The sequence below is a fragment of the Drosophila serrata genome, unplaced genomic scaffold, assembly GCF_035046125.1.
Source record: "Drosophila serrata isolate PLE 108 unplaced genomic scaffold, ASM3504612v1 contig_240, whole genome shotgun sequence".
In the NCBI taxonomy this organism is placed as follows: Eukaryota; Metazoa; Arthropoda; class Insecta; order Diptera; family Drosophilidae; genus Drosophila; species Drosophila serrata.
Genome location: NW_028257138.1, coordinates 9572436 through 9592492, shown reverse-complemented (window position 1 = coordinate 9592492; position 20057 = coordinate 9572436). Strand labels below are relative to the sequence as shown.

The window sequence follows — 20057 nt, the reverse complement described above, 5'->3', positions numbered from 1 at the left end:
AGTTGTACAGAGACTGTAGAGCTGTGAAAAATGACCAAGGATTAGTAAGGAACTTGAAGGGTGTTTTAAGTTAAAGCTTAAATAAATACAGCAAGATTTTAAGTGACTAAAATGAGCTTGTAAACTACACAAACCAAACTAGTTGTAGATTTAAATATGTTTAATAATAAAGCACAAAGTTATCCCATCTTTGATTGCCTGTTAGGCAGCTTTATTATTGATTATTAAATATAGTTTTACTAGTTCTATTTATATCCCAGATAATTCAAAACCTAAATTTAAGTCTATTTACTTTTCCTAACTTTAATACTACCCTGTCCACTTGCGGTTTTCTCCTTGAACGATTCCTTCTAAAAATACTTCTAAAAACAAACTCGTTCGGCAGAAAGGTATTTAGAGGTCGAAAAGAGTTTTGATAAGTTTTATGGCAGCCCCTCGACGGCTTAAAGCATCAGTATAATGACGCGCACTTAAGCCGCATCCGCATCCGCATGTCCACCCATTTGACAAGCCCCTCCTCATACCCACCTCCTGGATAGTTTAACCCACACAGCCATTTGTCCGCTTAAGCGACTTAATTTACACCTTTCTGCTAAGCCCGAAAACAAACAAAAATGGCGCAGGAATGGCATTTGGGGATGAGATTGGGACAGAATCGAGGTGAGGCCAAGAGAGGCGGTGGCTGGCGTCATGAAAACCAGGCCAAACATTTAGCGAAGGCATTTAGGCTGCGGTCTGATGAGGGGGGAAATGTTTCGCGGTAGTCGGGGTGTGAGGGGGGGACGGTTGGCAAGCCACTTTACTTATTTTCCGGTTTATGTAGACTTTATCATTGAAACTCAGCCGGGACTATGGGGACTATGACTATGGCGACCCGGGCTCCGAAACTTCCGCTCAATTGTGGCATCGCTGGCAACTCTGGCCTGCATCCTGCCACGCCCGCATGCCCCCCGCTGGGCCGCCTGTATCGTGGCAGCCACCAGAAGTGCTCTTTAATTACATTGACTATAATTCTTGCGGCTCTGGCGCGACTTTTATGGCCGTCGCATTGTTTTGCCCCCTCTCCGGCCATCGCAGGCGACACTGCTGCTCTTGGCTACAAAGTAATTAGGGAAATTTCCGAGTTTTAAAACAGGTCGGCATGGTTACGCAGCCCCAAAGACAGTTTTTCCCAAGCCTTGGATGGAATGGAGATGCAACGTGCTGTTTGTCAGGGATGGGTGTGGAAAAATATTTAAGATTTGGATAAGGTATATATACCATTTTTAGGGTATTGTAATTGTATTCAGAAGCTCGTAACGATGTGAAGAAATCATTTCCGACCCTATAAAGCAATATATATGTTAGGTTAGGTTTTGTTTTGGGTTTAGGTTTAGGTTTTAGGTTTTGTTAGGTTAATAAATCTGCATACTCAATTTATTAAATTAAAAGTTTTCATCCATTTTTGCAAATTTTAACGAAAATTTTGAAATTTTATTTTTTGGCCAGAGATGGTTGGAGCGACTCGTCAGTTAATGATGATCAAGAATATATATACTTTATATAGTCGGCGGTGCCTCCTTCACTGCGTTGCAAACTTCAGACTGAAATTATAATACCCTGCAAGGGTATAAAAAAAAAGGAAAGGAAACAAACAAGGAAAAAAAATCCTAAATAGGCTTATATTAGCAAGCTTAAAATCCTTATTTTTTGAGCGGGTTTTTGTGTGAAGAATTACTTTTGCAAAAATTATATACAAGCATTGCTTGAAATATGTTAACTTTCTGTTATTTAAAAGCATACCAATTCTTAAAAATTTGCTTTACAAATATATATCAACTTATTTTAATATATATTTTATATAGAGCAGTTTCGATCATCACCATTGTTGTGTTCTTTGTTTAGTAAGTTGTGCTGAATAAACTATTTTCGGGAGTTAAATATACTTTACTATAAACAAATAAATGACACCATATCCCCGCTCGTCATGATCATCACGGCTCTTAAAGATAGCTTGGAAGACTTTTCGATATCAATAATAAGCTAGTCAACACGGCCACGGGTATGGAAATTAAACAATAATTTAATATAAACCATATTTTCAAGTATCTTGACTTTTTGGGCCTTGTTTTGGTTTCAATTATCAAAAGATATTTTAATAACGTCTTACCTTAATTAAGAAAACTATAATTGATTGCCACATCCACTTGATCAAAAACTATCAACCACCAAGCACTAAATTAGTAATTTATATAAAAACCACACAAAAAGAAGAAGAAAACTAAACTTCCTGTAGCTAGAGCCTTGCTTAAGTGTAAGACTTGAGAATCGCAGAGGAGAGCGCTCTATGTACCAAATAATTAAGAAACGCCTATCTTTCAGTCGAAAACTTGAAACTTAGTGAAGGAGTCATTTCCGATCCTATTATTTATATATATTCTTGATCAGCATCAACAGCCGGCTCGATCTAGCCATGGTTGCCACATCCACTTGATCAAAATCTATCAACCACCAAGCACTAAATTAGTAATTTATATAAAAACCACACAAAAAGAAGAAGAAAACTAAACTTCCTCTAGCTAGGGCCTTGCTTAAGTATAAAACTTGAGAATCGCAGAGGAGAGCGCTGTATGTACCAAATAGTTAAACAAAGCCTATCTTTCAGTCGAAAGCTTGAAACTTAGTGAAGGAGTCATTTCCGATCCTATTATTCATATATATTCTTGATCAGCATCAACAGCCGGCTCGATCTAGCCATGGTTGCCACATCCACTTGATCAAAATCTATCAACCACCAAGCACTAAATTAGTAATTTAAATAAAAACCACACAAAAAGAAGAAGAAAACTAAACTTCCTCTAGCTAGGGCCTTGCTTAAGTATAAAACTTGAGAATCGCAGAGGAGAGAGCTCTATGTACCAAATAGTTAAACAAAGCCTATCTTTCAGTCGAAAGCTTGAAACTTAGTGAAGGAGTCATTTCCGATCCTATTATTCATATATATTCTTGATCAGCATCAACAGCCGACTCGATCTAGCCATGGTTGCCACATCCACTTGATCAAAATCTATCAACCACCAAGCACTAAATTAGTAATTTATATAAAAACCACACAAAAAGAAGAAGAAAACTAAACTTCCTCTAGCTAGGGCCTTGCTTAAGTATAAGACTTGAGAATCGCAGAGGAGAGCGCTCTATGTACCAAATAGTTAAACAAAGCCTATCTTTCAGTCGAAAGCTTGAATCTTAGTGAAGGAGTCATTTCCGATCCTATTATTCATATATATTCTTGATCAGCATCAACAGCCGAATCGATCTAGCCAGGTCCGTCTGTCCGTCTGTCCGTTTCTACGCAAACTAGTCTCTCAGTTTTAAAGCTATCTTAATCTAATCTCTATCTTTACATGGTCGGAGGTGCCTCCTTCACTGCGTTGCAAACTTCTGACTGAAATTATAATACCCTACAAGGGTATAAATATAGCCAAATAACTTTTTAAAGAACGCGTATATTTTAAACTAGATTATGATCGATAGTAAAATTCCTTCCCTGTATTCAGTTTAAATAGTATGATGTTCTTTTTAAGAAAGTCAAACACAATACCCTTTAAGTAGTGTCAACACTGCGTATGAGTAATATTATTTTTATTTTAATAATAACAAGCTCAGAAATATGAAATAAAATATATATAAATAATTAAGATAGGGGTTTTATAAATAAAAATAAATTATAAAATAGTGAATTAATTATTTTTTCAAGCCAACGAAATACTTCCTGAGATATGACAACACTGCGTATGAGTAATATTTCTTAAAAAACCTTACAGTAGGTCAGTAAAAAGGTCATTCTAGCTTTAAGCAATGGTATTATAATAAATTATGTATTAATAACAACTAAGACAATGCGGTAGTGCAGTTTTAAAAAGATGCGGCCTCTTTAATGGGATTTATAAATAAAAAAGCAGTAAAGAAAAAAACCAGAATAAATAATTTAAGGTTTCCACAAACTCTGCACTAGAAATAAATAATTTCTAAGCCTCATTATGTATTATTAGTAGAATTATATATAAAAATTCCCCTATTCTTTACCTTTTTAGGCCCTCCACCAAAGTCAGACCATGGAGGGTTGTTCAGCCCCGTTGGTGGTCAAGTTCGCGGACACACAAAAGGAGAAAGACCAAAAGAAAATGCAGCAGCTTCATGCTTTTTGCGGCATCAATGCACTGACAGGACCCACGGCTAGCGGCGCTTCTGCTGCAGCTGCCACGCCCACTGCTAATGCGGCCACCGCCCTGATAGCCACAACACCTTCGGCGGCACGACCAAATCCATCGATGGCCGCCGCTTTGGCAGCAGTACCTCCAGTTCAGCAGGCAGGAGCATCGGCCCAAGCGGCTCTCGTTCAGGTGCCCTCCTCCGCCGCCCTTAATGCATCCTTGGCACCCGCCCTCCTGGCCAGTAATCCGCATCAAGGAGCTGCAGCAGCGGCGGCAGCAGCGGCCGCTTATTTGGGAACAGATCCAGCGACGGCGGCGCACCTGCAATTGTATCAGCAACTTCACGGATACGGACTGAGTCCGGCACACTATATGCCAGGTGAGTTAATGACTTCAGATTAGAGTTAAAGTTAGGTTTAACCGATAAGACAGATCCTCCTCGATTATTACCCCAAATCAAGAAATATAACCTTAGCTGAGATTATACAATATATGGATGAGATAGTCTAACTAAAACTTAAATTTTATAATATTATAATAATAATAATAATACTCTCTCATCCATACATTTTATTCTATAATCTACGAATTTAGTCACAGACACTGAACAAATCCACAACGTTGCATCTTCCACTCTATATATATCTAAATATCTATTATCCGTAACTTTCATACTACCTGTCTTTGTTTCCACACATTTGCTCGTTGTTTTATTCGTGTGTTTTTTACTCTCTGTTTAATCTTATTTCCTTTCAATCGCGCACTTATTTTTGTGTTTTTATTGCAAAACAATAAGAAAATGTTCGCCAAAAAATAATTTATTTTATATGTTCACTTAACTTTCTTGATGCTCTTTGGATCGAAAGAGTTATTCTAAATGTGTGTGTTTAGCATCTATTAAATATAGATGAAATTATGTTTAAAGAATGTTGAATGAGCTGTTATTTTTTACAAATAGTAATACAGGTTTTCTATGTGTGTGTGATTTTACTAAAAATGTGTTAAAACTATAGATAGATAATATTATTAGTAGGGAAATATTAAGTTAGGGTACATGGTTCGATCCGCAAAAGTCAATAGATGTGCCTTTAAAGTCCTGAGATTTGCTGATTAACCAAAACGAACAAGAAGTAAATTTAAAATCCAGTATAATCACATTACTGGTTAGTTTCATGAACTTCTTTATTTCCCCCCCAAAAAGCTGCCATTTGTTTGACATTTAAATAAGTCAACAAGAATTAATGTAAAAGTAGAAAGAAAAAAACACCTCTGCTAACTTCATTTATAACCGGCAGATTTTAGTTAGGGAAAAAAATAACAAAAGTGCGGGAAGGAAAGCAAAGAAGAATCCAACTGACAAATAATTAATTTCAATTTAAGCAACAAAAATCTGCATAAATGCAGGCACTAAGGGGAATGGGGCACAAAAAGAGAGAAAGCCGGAAAAGTTACGGAAAAGATGGGAGGAAAAACCAGGCCCGGCAACTGGAGAGCCTGATGAATAAAACAAAAACATTGTAATAGGATTAAAAGGTGGACAACGACAATGACGGGATGACATGACGATGATGCTGCCACGAGGATGATGATGATGATGCTGCCATAAGGATAAAGATGATGATGATGATGAATACAATGATAATGATGATGATGGCCCAGACGGTCTCTCAGATTTCTGGGCAACAGACGCACACGTACAGGGCGTCGATGTAAACGTGTTGCATATGCAACGCCGCTTCATTAGAATGACCGACGACGTGCCACGCCCCCCCTTCTGACCAGTCTCGCCGTAAACGTGGACATTTTGCGCATAACAAATCAAGCACAAGGGCTTGAACAAACAAAAGGGTATGGGGGGGAGGGAGGGGTCAAAATGAAATAAAAGGGGAATCACAGACAACCGAATGTTGAGCGGCGCGTGATGTAATCGCACAAAGCGCAAAAAAATCCCAGTACCAAAAAAGGGGAACTTTCTAGGTAGATGAGGTACACTAACAAAGTTTAAAAAAATGTTACAAAATAATTCGATATTTCATAGAAATATATGAATATTATCATTATTTTCTAGCTTAAATTCTTTAGTATTACTAAAGGTATAATAGAAATTCATACCTTCTAACATAGTAAACCTATCCATCCAAGAAGCAGGGCATGCGGAAGGGATTTCGTACTGAGGAAAAGTGACAAAAGCTGTGGAAATGCAAGAAAAAGGGAGGAGATGGTGGCCACCAATCCGAGGGCAGTAACTGGGAACGGACAGTGAGAGGGCAGAGCTTCTCTTGGGCAGTTAGGGGAACTTAGAGCGACGACGTATGCCACTTGAATAACAAATGACGTTTTTAAATGCCTGATCCAGGAGGGGGGCGTCCCACAAAAGGACTCGACGACTCCGAACTCTGATGGCCAGCAAATGTATGGAACGTGTCCTCTACGCTCCTTCGTTTGGTTTATATATATATCTTTCTTTTTTTGTATATAAGTGCTGAATGAGACCGTTAAGTGGATGTGGCGGACCTGTAAACGTTGCCTGATTTGACCAATTTCGAGATTGAGCATTGACAGAAAACCCTTATTTAATTATGGTTGGAAAACAGATTTCAAATAAAGGGAAAACTCCGATAGTTGAGCTTTGAAAAAGGGAAAATATATAGGGAGTAAATAAGAGAATTATAGTCTTTTCAGGGAAATAAATAACTTAAACATTATAGTTTTCTTAAAAATCTCTCTAAATAGTAAAATAAAATAGCTCTGAGCCAAAAATTTGTACCAACTTATGAAAGACAGTGGAGGCGAGTCCGTAAAAGGAATAACCACCAAGCCAGGAACGTCTTTGTCTAGCATTTTCTTTTCTGTGCTTTTCCTCTTGCCCATTTGCCGACTTGAAATTTTTATAAGTCCTGCCAAAGGCCCCAAGGGCAACAGGCGCCATCAAAGGTGGCTGAAACGAACAGCTTCACACAAGGATATAGTATGCTTTAGCCCCAATAGCCGGGGGCTTGGCAGGTAAACAAATGCAATTCCAATGTGGCAACAGCCCAGCACCTGAAGTTGTCCGCAGGTGAGAACACTTAAAGTTTTATTATGCCCACAAAAAAAAGGGGGAGGAATGTAAAGGAGGATGGTAAAGGCAAAGGATATCAAAACTATACACACACACACACACACACACACACACATAGAATGCAGCTCATTCAAAGCGAGGAAGCAATTTGAGAAATATTCTTTAAATATGCTAGACAATGCCCGGCTCCTTATGTGAATGTCCCTGTACATCTCTCTTTCCCTCTCTCTCTCTCTCAACTTGTTCCCTCCCACTCAGACACACACACACACACTTGCACACACCTACCTGCTCTCTCTCTCTCTCTGTTTCTGCCTCTCTGCGTGTGTGTGTGTGTTCACAGGATTCTTGTTTTGTGTAGAAAAAGAAACAAACAGCTTTCAATATTTTGCCAGCGCCGCCAAGTATGCAACATAAGAGCAACCTACGAAAAACAACACAGGAAACCGGAAACTGAAACGAACCATTTGTTTCCGGTTTCCTTCCGCCAGCATTCTTAGATTTATTCAATTATTTAATGCCATTGATTTACATAATTTTATATATATATATTTAGTTTATGTCTAACTGCATTCGATTGAATTGAATTTTATGTCTCTGCGTTTATGTATGTTTTGATTTTTATTTATTTATGATTTTCTTCGTATACTTAATATCCTGCATCCCCTCCGTTTCGTTAAACTATATTTTTAGTTATTTAATTGAATGCATTTTATGTTTTTATTATTGATTCTTTAAGAATTTATTATTATTTCATTTATTCATTTGTTGTTTTTGCTTATAATTTGTATAATAATTATTCACTTTGAATTATAATTTTTTGCAAGATTTTAATCACAATTTATTTCATTTTTTATAATTTCATTACATTATTTAAATTATTATGATTTTAAAAAAATTTTTTCGTCTTAAGTTAAATGCCATTTTATTTAAATTTCCATAGTTTAATTACTTGTATTATTATTTCATTTTATGTTACCCATTTTCATTTTGTTTTTTTCCCCCTCTTTGTTTATTTTCCCCCTTTTATTTATTATGTTTTGATTTGTATGTTTACATATTTACATAAAATTGATCGAATTGAAACCCAAACCGAAACAAAAACAAAAAAACGCAAAAAAATGTTTAATTGAAATTACTTTTCTTATAATTTTTTGTAAATGTAAATAATCCAATTGGGTGTGTGTTTTCTTCTATGTTTTTTTATATATATAAATATTCGTTGAACATTATTTGGTATGTCTATGATTGACTCTGTGGTCATGTACAATCAATCAACCAACTCAACCAACTCAAAACCTTAAACCATAAAACCAAACCAACTCAAAAACTGTACAAAACAAAACCAAAAAAAAAAAAAACAAAAAAAATAACTATGGAACTCAGGACTAAATTTCCACCACCCATCGGATAACAGTGCCCACCACAGCCAGCACCCACAGTCACAGCCACAGCCTCAGTCACACCCATCAGGTGGCGCCGCCGGGAGCGCCGCATCCGCAGCAGCCGCATCTCTATCGGCTGCCGTCGCCGCAGCAGCAGCAGCAGCAACAGCACCTCACCCACTTGGCGGCAGCGGCGGCGGCGGCCCATCATCATCCGCACCACCCACAGGGAGCAGCGGCGGCGGCGGCGGCGGCGGCAGCGGCAGCAGCGGCATCGGGATCCCTGCCGCCGGGCATGCTTCTGGCACTGGACTGCTCGCCGCTCCATCCCTGTCTATGCAGAATCTGGTAGCCCTGCTAGCCACACCCACCGCCCACAGCCACGCCCATGCCCACGCCCACGCCCACCATCCGCTGACCGCCATCGCCCATCACAGCCAGAGTAGCCAGAGCAGCAGCAGCGGGACAAGCAGCCTGCACCACCAGCGTCTGGCCTATGCCGCCGCCCAACAACATCAGCAGCCACCCCCATCGACGGCGGCCTTCAACATGTCGCAGCTGATGGCCACGCCCACCCAGCAGGTGGGCGGAGGTCAGCCGCTGACCTTGAACGCGCTGTGTAAGTAGATCATGAAGTCATAATTACCCTCAAAAAGAAAACAATAGCAGGAATGTTGCATCTTGAGAGAACTAGCTCTTTTAGCTACCTTTACCTTTACCTTTTTGAAAAATATTACTTTATAATTGACATTATTGGAAATTTAAAATATATTTTAGCATAATTTTGTTTAGAACATTCTTAAAATAAATTACAACATCCTACTTTCCTGCTCAAAAGTCCAAAAAAAGTTTTAAAAAACGTATTTTCAAGATGATATACATTCTTATATAATCAGAATAATAAATTAAAAATTCTTTCTACTTAATAATCAGTTACCGTAGTGGTTTTTCAATTAAAAATATATCCATAAATGAAAAACCTTTAACTAATATTAATTCCCTTTACTTTTAAGGTAATTACCTTTACTTTCTGTTCATTGAGTGTATCAACATGTATGTTTCGGGTACGGGTGATTGTGTTTGTGTATTTTGTAAATGTTTGTATGTGTTCTTTTGTTTTGTAATGTAATCAAACAGAGTTTTACCTCTGGCACTTAATCACACTAACTTAAAATAATATAAGCTCCAATTATACAGCCTCCACGCAGCCTGCATGAGCCTATGACAGCGACCCGGCGTAACCTATCCCTAAATATCTAAAACTATGCAAATATTGGTCCTATATATACATATTTTTACAGTTTCTATAAATAATATCCAAAAGAAGTAGTAAACAAATGTATATTTCCAAGATAATTATGCAGCTTAAACAAATACAACAAATTTCGATATACATTTTTGTTTCATCTTTGAATATTTTTACATAATAAACTCCCAAAAATAAACATTGAAACTAATATAAAACAAGACAGAAAAATAACGATGGGAAGCCGAAGTTTATATACTGTTGCAGTTTGAACTTAAATTATAGGGTCTAATAGGAAATGTTAAATTATTCGAATTTCTTGAATTGATGTTTATCAATATTTTTATAAGACAATTTTTTTACACAAATCAAAGTTTCAAAATATCATAATTAAACAAAAAAGCATCAATTTCAATTCGAAATGCAGCCCAATGTTGGTTTTTATTAGATTAATAAGTCTGCACACTCAATTTAAAAAGTAAATTTTTTGCCAATTTTTCATATATATATATGATTTACTGGGCCGGAAATGACTCCTTTACATCGTTACAAGCTTCAGAATAAATTTATGATAACCCTGAAAAGTTTCTGAAAATGCCAGAGCTCAAAGTTAATTAAATTTATGTGAATATTCACATCGTCATTTGTAGAATCCCCGTTGGCAATACCAACTTCAATTTCTATCTGAATATTTCTAATTTAAATTATTTTTGCCTTTTACTTTTGCATTTTTACAGTTCGTCCATCTTTGTCAATAAAAATAAAATGAATGAAAAATGAGATAAAAAAGCAATAGCAAAAAGAATTTATAATAAAAATAGCAACTCTGAAAGGCAGTGTACGCGGAAAAGAATTAAATCTATGACAAAAGGAAACAAACGGCATTCCAAACAACACGTTCTTGATTGCATTTGAAAAAAAATTGAGTTTTTAATAAAACAAAATAGAAGAGAACAAGAATATGTATATTGCCACAACATTCCGCAGAGTCAGGCTCAGATTGGATATGCCATAGGCCGGGGCTTAATATTTACATGAAAGGAAAACTCGTATATTAAATATCTAGATATAGGGGAAAAGGGAAAGCAGGAATTTAAAGCTAAATTAATTCTAAGGAAATTAAAAAGAAGAGAGGATTTCTAATAAGGTTTGATATAAACTAATAAAATGAATAAAATATATTTAATGGTGGTAAATCAAATGTGTATTTTTTGTAAAAACCAAATACCAATTAAATGTGAAAAATAACTTTTCATATAATTGAAATAAAATACCAAAAGTGGATTCAATAAATTTCCAAACATTTTCGACATTCACTATGCCAATTAGCTTTTCAATTAGCAACTTTTATGGATTCCCCAAAACATTAAATTAATTTCCTTCTAAAACTTACATTCCTGCCAAAATGTTGGCATAAAAAAATGCACCCAACAAATTTTCCAAACGCAATAAAAAGAAAAATATTAAATATAAAGCAGCCGAAGAAAACTAAAGGAAAGTAATAAATTTATAGTAGATTATGAAAAAAAAAAACACAGCGGAAGCGGGAAAAACGAAAATGTTTGCTGGCTCAATTAAAAAACAGGCGCCATGCGGAGAGACCAAACAACAAAGGCTAACAACATTTTTTTCCCCCAGGATACAGAAGCAAAATAAAATGGGAGTACAAAATTTAATAATGAAAGGACGAGGGCCACAAAAAAAAAGATAAAAGAAGGCATAAAACGGTTGAGCACAAAGTGTGAAAAAAAGGACGACTAAAAATCATAATAAATAAAGGACCGAAATCTCATATGCGTTAACTCAACTTGGGTTCGTTTATTGTTCAGATATGGTTCTTGTTTATGGTTGATTCTATATTTTTCTCTGTATCCTGTTGTCCTGTGTGTGCTTTGTCCTGTTTCTGAGTGTCTGTGTGTTTGTATGTATGTTTGGGTAATTTGTTTCTTTAGAAAAAATACAAATACAAATTTTAAGTATTATTTGAGAATATTTTTCAACTAATTAAATTTAATAATTTTGGGTGAATATTACTGATAGTTTTGTCTGTACATTTTTTAGGGCCCCCCAGTGCCGCTGATCCTTATACCCCCTCCCTGAGTGGTCTGACTAATGGAGCCGCCGCCTATGGAGCCGCCCAGCCACTGACTGCCAGCGCCCTTCAAGCGGCAGCAGCGGGTGTGGCAGGCAAACAAATTGAGGGTGAGTTTTTAAGTGAAAAATATTTAATTAAATATTTACATTAATTTATTTTATATGTATTCTTTAACCAGGTCCCGATGGCAGCAACCTCTTCATTTATCACCTACCTCAGGAGTTCATTGACACGGATCTCGCATCGACATTTCTGCCCTTTGGCAATGTTCTGTCGGCCAAGGTGTTCATCGATAAGCAGACCAACCTGTCCAAGTGCTTCGGCTTCGTCTCCTACGACAATCCGCACTCGGCCAATGCGGCCATACAGGCGATGCATGGCTTTCAGATCGGCACCAAGCGCCTGAAGGTCCAACTGAAACGTTCCAAGGATGCGGCCAAGCCGTACTAGCTGCTAAGGTGGCCCAAAGGGGGAGTGGCCTAGGTCCCACAGTCACAAATAATTCACAAAATAGACCATGGATGAAACTAGCTTAAACAAATTGTGCCTTTATTTTAGCAGCAAACGTTCTGAAACCAAAGGACCAATTACAAAAAAACTTGTATCTGATAAGTAAATTGAAACCTAATGCAAAATAGAAATCAAGAAGAAGGCTTACAAGTAAAGGTCTCGAGTGCACAACAAAAATGAACCCTTAACCAAAGAAGTAGCTTAAAAGTTGCATCCTTGTTGTAATCACATTTGCTGAAACCACCAACCATCAACCATTTTTCATCAAGTCCTAATCTAAACTAATCAACGTGGTCGGCAAACAAATCCTAAACAAGAAAAAACCAAAATAAAATCCAGAAATTTTGAAGCTGCCGTGTGTGTGTGGCGCCAAAGTATTTATCAAAGCCAAATAGTTAAGCAAGCAAATAAACAATAATAAAATAAAAAGGGAAACAAAAAAGGAACACAACAAAATGTAGACGAAAATAGAAATTTATATATTTTGCACACACGAAACAATTTAGAGAATTAATATTTAGTTAAGTGATAAGGTAATAAATATAAATACAAAACAAACAAAAAACATTCGAAATTCCGTTCGTAGTGAGAGAAACATTCAAAGGGTTAGCTAAAAATAAAAGAAAACTAATTAAAACAGGTAGAAACACTTGCAAAAGAACACCTAAGATGCGAAATATCGTAAAAATTTAACTAGTAGTTTTTAGCTAAATCAATATGAAGCTTATTATAAAAGTCACAAAAGAAAATGTGAACTTCTGGCCTGGCGTCTTCATCCTTACATCAAATCTATCTATTTTATATAGTCATTAATAGTTTTAAACTATATATTCTATCCAAACTTAACAGCAATTTGATTTCAAAGCAAAACACCACACATTTTATCAAACTTTGTACTTAATTTGCACTTGATGTCATGGAATGGAATAAAAGTCAAACAAATTTAAAATGTAAACCATTTAGTATGTATTTTAAAATAACATTTTATTGAGCGGTGTGTAAGAAATTGAAGACAATGAATCGGTTTCACATATTTACAAATAAAATATTAAATATTTTTAAAAATATATGTGAATATATTATTACTTTGTTTTGGTTAAAATTGAATACACATTTTTGCAGAATTAAAAATTCCACGAATAACATTTCTGAAGGCCTTTTCTATGATATAGAAGGACAACATCCATCTTGGACTGTTAAATCGCCTTAAAGAAAGTCACTCTCATTCTGCTGGCAGTCGAGTCCTTCGCAGGACTCCCAGAATTCGCTCGTTGAGAGGGATCTTATCACATTTATGCTATTGTACATGCATTCTTTATGCGCCAACTGACAACTCAACTGGCGCTGATAGCTGCAACGCAGGAGGAGGTGGACCACCCAACAAGGACTGCCATAAATCAAAAGCATCCTGCACTGGCTGGCACTCCTCCTGATACTCCTACTCCTACTTCTACTCCTCCTCCAACGAATCCGCTCCTGGGTTGCAATTCAAATGTTGGCGTTAACGCATGAAATATGCATATGCACGGCGTCGCCGAATGTGCAGCTGTTGTCTGGATCTTGCTTTTTTTCCAGGTGCTACCATTGGCCAGTGTTGGCATCAATGGATGGACTAATGCTAAATTTTTAAATTTGAAAAAAATATTTAAATAACTGTAAGAAAAATGTTGAAATTTCAATAGGATCGAAGCATACAAACGGCTATCCTAGTAGACTTTATAATAAAGCTGCTAAACTTGCCTTCTTAGGCGGGTTATAATATATATAAAATATACATTTTATATTTGATATTTTTGTATTTAGAAATGTAAAATTAAAAAACAATAAATCTAGCCCATAAAAAATATAAAAATCTCTTTGAAAATATATATTATTCAAATTCAAATCTCCTCAAAAATAACCTGAAAAGTAAAACTCACTATCTTTTTATTTCATTAAATACAAAGTCTAAAGTTTTATTATATTTCTTTCAATTTATTTTTAATTGTTATATCCCCATAAAAACCTTCAACATTTTAGGTACAAAATAAAGCCAAGTAGACAACACTTTACTCTACCTCAACTTTTGGTCCAGGGTAGCATTCTTTAAACTTCAAGATACGTGTGCCTGTCGTTGGGGTCAGTTCACAACATTTTTCAGTCTGAACCTGACTTTTCTCCTAGAAAGTCTATATATATATATATTCTGTGCTTTGTGTGGTAAAACAAACAAGAAAAACCTCTTGAAAATGTCGCACAAGGGTCAAGGTGAGAAGCCATCGGGGGGGCCACCAGTGCCTCCTCCGCCGCGCAGGCATCGACCTGCGGTTTCTTCGACTCCAACTTCGGGCAATGTGACTCCGGCTTCCGGTCCTCCGCCACCTATGGTTGCAAGACGCAGTGTGGAACCACCGACCACCTCTAGCAGGATCACTCGCCACGTCTCACCTTCTACAATTGGTCATGTAGCTCCATCGCCAAGGAAATCTACTGGTCCAGGATCATTTGCAACTGGTAAGGGTATGCCCGATTCGGCTCCTCTGTCAACCAGAAGGTCAAGTATGCCTGAGGCTGGACCCACGCCCATATCACAGCCTTTAAGTGATTCCACAACAGTTCCGGGAACAAAGTCAATACAAAGAGTAACCGTTCGCGGTGCTCATACGCCTCCTGCTGGTATTACTTTGAAAACGGAGCCCTATTCTGGGCCAAAATCATCATCGCCTGCCAGGGCTTTGGGATCTTCACAAGCAACAATTCGAGATACCAGCGATAGGCCATCGACATCGGCCCGGATTCCACAATCTAGCCTACGGATTTCACAGCCAACGCCCTCGGCACAGATGGCCACCGGTGTTGGAACTACCTCGCCCCGGGTTACGATTCAAGAGGCAGGAACATCGACATCTCGTGAGGGTTTGAAAATGGCTGCTGCCAAGGCCAAGGCCATTGAGGCCAATGATACCAATACCAATGATACCAAGACCAAGGTTAGTCTGAAGCAGCGTCTCTTTGGTAAAAAGCCAACGGAGACGCGTAGGCCACCGTCACCAACTTCAACTCGGAGGGCGAGACGACCCCCAGCTTCTGCCCAGAACAGGGCCAAGGCGGGTCGCATCCTTTATACCACCGAAGAGGAAGTGCGCGATGCCCTCATCGAGTTCACTGTGTTTATAATATTCCTGATTCTAACATCTCTAGGTAAGTGGATAAGTATGAGAATATAAAATACGATTTTTCGACTTCAAAAAACTCCCCTAAATTGTTCAGTTTAGTTTCCTTTTCTTTAAAAATTAATATTTTATTAAGTAACTTAATTCAACATTATATTACATACCAGTAACTCTATCGGTACGCCACTCGTACATGTTCTATTTCAACGACACAATGAAGAAGCTCTTCACTACCCGTGATCTGGTGATTGCTCCCTCGGTCACTGTTAACTTTGAAAAGCAAATCACAGTGCCGGATTGGTGGGACTATTTGATTTACAACTTTCTAATAACACTCCATGGTGACTTGACCTTAATGGATGGACGTACTGATGATAATGCAACGAATACCGGTCAGGGCAGTTCGACAACAGTACCACCTGATGATCTGGAATCAAGAAGTTTAAATGAACTTCCGCAAGAAGAGCCACCTTCGGGGAACAGAGTAATGGAGAGTTCCCGGAGCAACCCAGGATATCACTGGGATCCCGGTGTGGAGTCAAAGACAAATGACAGGATGAAACGACAAGATGAGGAGCAAACGCCATTGCCAATAGGTTCGATACCGGTACTAAAACCGACCTATGATCATCACAATAAACCCCATGTTATGAATCGTAATACATCTGTCCACCATTTGGAGGTATCAAATATAAAAATTTTTTTATCATATTTAATGATATCATTGTTTTTTCTAGGGACGTGTCTTTCTGTACGAGAACCTGCTGCTGGGTCCTCCCCGAATCCGGCAAGTCCGTGTGCGAAAGGAGAGCTGCTATGTGAACGATGCCTTTATTCGATACTTTAATAGCTGCTATGCAGCCTACTCTCGATCAGCCGAGGATAAGACAAATTTCCAGGGAATATCATATCGAACCATGTCCTTCCTGAATACTATGCCACTCTGGACAGTGCTGGCTTTCTATCGAACAGGGGGATATGTGGTTGATTTGACCTATGTGAAGGACGAAAATCTGGCTATCATCACAGATTTGAAAAACAGTCATTGGCTTGACCGAGGCTCTCGTCTCTGTCTGGTGGAATTCAATTTATTTAACGATAATACGGATATTTTTCAAAGCATCAAGTGGGTTTCGCCGGATTCTTAGAAGCCCCTTTCTTGATATTACTAATGTTTTCATAGATTAATTGCGGAGATTCCTCCCACGGGTGGGGTCATTCCCCAGGCCCATTTTCAGACGGTGAAACAGCATACGTTCTTTACGGATCGCAGCATGGTGATGACAGTAGTCTATATATTCTGGTACATTATGGTTGTATACTACACCATTTACGAAATAACTGAAATACGCAAATCTGGCTTTAAAAACTATATATTTTCCATTATGAATATGCTCGATTGTATTATATTGCTGGTAAGGAGTTTTTACTATTTCCTTGTATTACATTTGTATTAAATATCCTTTTTATTTAGTTATGTTATCTAGCTTTGGTGTACAATATTTGGCATAGTTTAAAGGTACACTCGATTACCACCAAGGCCATGACAGACTTTAATTATATAAGTTTGGACGTACTCTGTTTTTGGAATATCATCTATGTGGATATGATGGCCATTCTGGCCTTTCTCGTATGGATTAAAATATTCAAGTTTATCAGTTTCAATAAGACTCTTGTGCAGTTTACAACGACTCTTAAAAGGGTTTGTAAAATGAATCAAAATGGCATCCAAATATCACCTTTGTAATCTTTGAATTTACAGTGTTCAAAAGACTTGGCCGGCTTTAGTCTTATGTTTGGCATTGTGTTTTTGGCCTATGCCCAGTTGGGTTTACTTTTATTTGGCACCAAACATCCAGATTTTCGCAATTTCATTACCTCAATTTTGACCATGATTAGGATGATTTTGGGCGATTTTCAGTACAATCTTATTGAGCAAGCAAATCGAGTTTTGGGTCCCATTTATTTCCTCACCTATATTTTGCTTGTGTTCTTCATTTTGTTGGTGAGATTAAATGATTGGTTTATCTTCTTTATCATTTTATTTATATTTTTTTTATACCAGAACATGTTCCTTGCCATTATAATGGAGACATATAACACGGTGAAGAGTGAGATCACCCAGGGAAGCAGTCAGTTGGGATCGTATATCTATAAAAAAGCATTGAGTATACTTTACATAATCATTCACTGCGGCCGGAAGCGCCGAAATAATCAGGAACGTACAGCGGAAGTTGAGGCAGAAGCCAAAGTCGCCGAGGAGGAACCTGAGGTGATGAACAAGAACTTGACAGCAACAGAGTAAGTCCTTCATAGATCCTTTTTCTTCTGTTGACTAACTAAATGTTTATACTTTTAGGGCTCGTTACTTCCAGGAAGTTCCACCAGGAGAAGATAAAGAGCTTTTCCGGTAGTCATTTCTTTCTTATTACATTAATTTTACACATTTTTGTTTATTATATTAACCATTTCAGTTTAAATAATCGCGTGAGTCTGCTTGAGGAAATTCTGGAGAAATTGATCACCAATATGGATGAAATTCTAAAGCGCGTTGAGCAGGAGAGAAGCCACAGAAAGAAATAAGTCATGTTACAATAATTCTATTAAGTTATTTAATTTAAATGTTTAATTTTTTTATACCTTCATATATACAAATAAAACATCAGAAATGTGGCAAGAATAAATTTAGCCATTCCTTATATAAACATACTCATTGTGCCACGCCAACAATCAAATAAGCGAAAATTAATTAACTTCAACTCTGGCAACCGGAAACTAAAGTAAACCCACAAAAACCGCCAGAACCGAGCGCTAATCTCTGCCAAATCTCTGTTTGCTTGCCACCCTTAACCCCCTAATGCCCCTGATTTCTGCTGTTGCTACTGCTTAACACCCGATGCGTCCTTTTCTCCATTTTGGCAACAAAGGAATAATGAAATTAAAAAACACAAGCGGAAGCAACAACCGTGAACAAAGCGTCGAGCCACGAATTAAACTATGTATTTAGTTATAACCGAAAGGCAGGGAATGCTACACTGGAAAGAAAATATAGAAGAATATACTAGCAAGGAAAAAAAAGAAACAAAAAGGGTGAAAGTTTTGAATAAATTAATAAAATATAATAAAAATGGAAGTTTACAAGGGGTATAGCTTATTAAATGACTAGAAACTATGACACTAAATTAATACATTTATTTAAAGATTAAGATTTTATTGAAATTATATTTTGTTTAAACAAATTTGTATACAAATTTAATATGATTTGTAATATTTAATGTAATTTTACCTTAACATTTGCTGTGCACTTTGTGAGAGCAAAGACCCATGCGGCATCATTAGGAGCAGGTCCTGTGGAATATATCACGTTGTCACCTCAAAGCATCTGGAACGCTGTGGTTGCGGCAAACAGAAGCTTAAATTAAGTCAGTGGACGTGAAAATATTTCAAAGAAAAGCTAAATTATATTTTCTACAAACAAATAATAATAGTTTGGCATTAGAATATATATGTTATCAGATATAAAGGTACAATTAAACTCCATAAATAATAATTAAAAGCAAGTAAATGCACCATCTGCCAAACGATAACCGGAAAAGATAACTCACCCGTGTATGGGCATTTCCCAATTAATTATTTAATGTCCGATAAAGTTTGACCAAAGCTCGGCTTAAGTGGTTTGATGAAAAGCAACATCCGCAGTCTGAGGGATTTCGTTTTGTTTGCAGCGCAAATTTGTTAAACCGAACGCAGGCCACAGACATATGTATATAGTACATATAAATATCTGTATAGCGGCATTTGTATGGCTCGCATTGTTTCGCTTTTGTAAATACGAATTGAAAAGTTGCAATCATTGCAACCGACCAAAAGCAAACACACACAAAAGGGCTCTGCCTGGGGATGGGAAATAAAGGCATGCTACAGACAGGTGGGAGAGGAGAGCTCTTGAAGCAAGAGAAGAATTACGTATGGAGAGCTCAGGAGCCATAATTACCGATATGCTTTATACCCGCAAACAGTTAACAACCTTTATTCGCCAGATAAATGGAATGGTGATAGCAACTCTGGCTGCAATGTGCAAATATGTTGGCCACTTATGCATTCAATGGGCTTGCATGCAGGCCAAAAAGCAATGAGATTTAACCAACAACAAATTTAAGCGTAAATAAAACGCAATAAACAAATTGAATGTCTTTAAATTACTGAAAATGTTAATATAGATAGAGATTTCTTAAAGCACTTGGATTAATTTAACCAAAACTTCCAGAAAAATACAAATTTCCATTAGTTTTCTGTAATAAACACGTTATTATAACATCCAAATAAAACCACAAAACTCTATTATTATTATCAAATGTATTAATGAATTTTACCTTTTTTTTGCCAACATAAAAATATGTATAATAAACATAGAC

General features: G+C 37.1%; 2 protein-coding genes across 19 annotated transcripts in view; both read left to right on the top strand.

The window, feature by feature from the left end:
* bru2 (bruno 2) overlaps positions 1-13557 on the top strand; it is a 63608-nt gene extending 50051 nt beyond the window's left edge. For 8 of the 18 annotated variants that reach the window (XM_020952363.2, XM_086831257.1, XM_086831256.1 and 5 more), the window contains 4 exons: positions 4074-4572; positions 8641-9258; positions 11947-12087; positions 12159-13557. In XM_020952363.2, coding sequence (XP_020808022.2) covers positions 4074-4572; positions 8641-9258; positions 11947-12087; positions 12159-12430 — 1530 coding nt within the window. In that variant the 3' untranslated portion in view covers positions 12431-13557. The remainder of the gene's footprint in view (positions 1-4073; positions 4573-8640; positions 9259-11946; positions 12088-12158) is intronic. The other 10 variants (XM_086831253.1, XM_086831263.1, XM_086831262.1 and 7 more) reach the window with 2 other exon arrangements.
* Positions 13558-14553: 996 nt separating this feature from the next.
* On the top strand, positions 14554-18324 carry Pkd2 (Polycystic kidney disease 2). The gene is made up of 9 exons (XM_086831252.1): positions 14554-15670; positions 15810-16324; positions 16380-16768; positions 16826-17057; positions 17117-17344; positions 17405-17647; positions 17708-17943; positions 18002-18052; positions 18117-18324. The coding sequence occupies exons 1-9, from the start codon at positions 14719-14721 to the stop codon at positions 18223-18225; spliced, it is 2955 nt and encodes a 984-aa protein (XP_086687378.1). The 5' UTR covers positions 14554-14718; the 3' UTR covers positions 18226-18324.
* Positions 18325-20057: the final 1733 nt, after the last annotated feature.

Bases quoted from the DNA above. Each gene is read 5' to 3' on its own strand.
- Pkd2 (XM_086831252.1), top strand. From the start codon at position 14,719: ATGTCGCACAAGGGTCAAGGTGAGAAGCCATCGGGGGGGCCACCAGTG. The intron at 16,325-16,379 runs GTATCAAATATA...TGTTTTTTCTAG, and splicing joins CATCTGTCCACCATTTGGAG to GGACGTGTCTTTCTGTACGA. The intron at 17,944-18,001 runs GTAAGTCCTTCA...TTATACTTTTAG, and splicing joins AAGAACTTGACAGCAACAGA to GGCTCGTTACTTCCAGGAAG.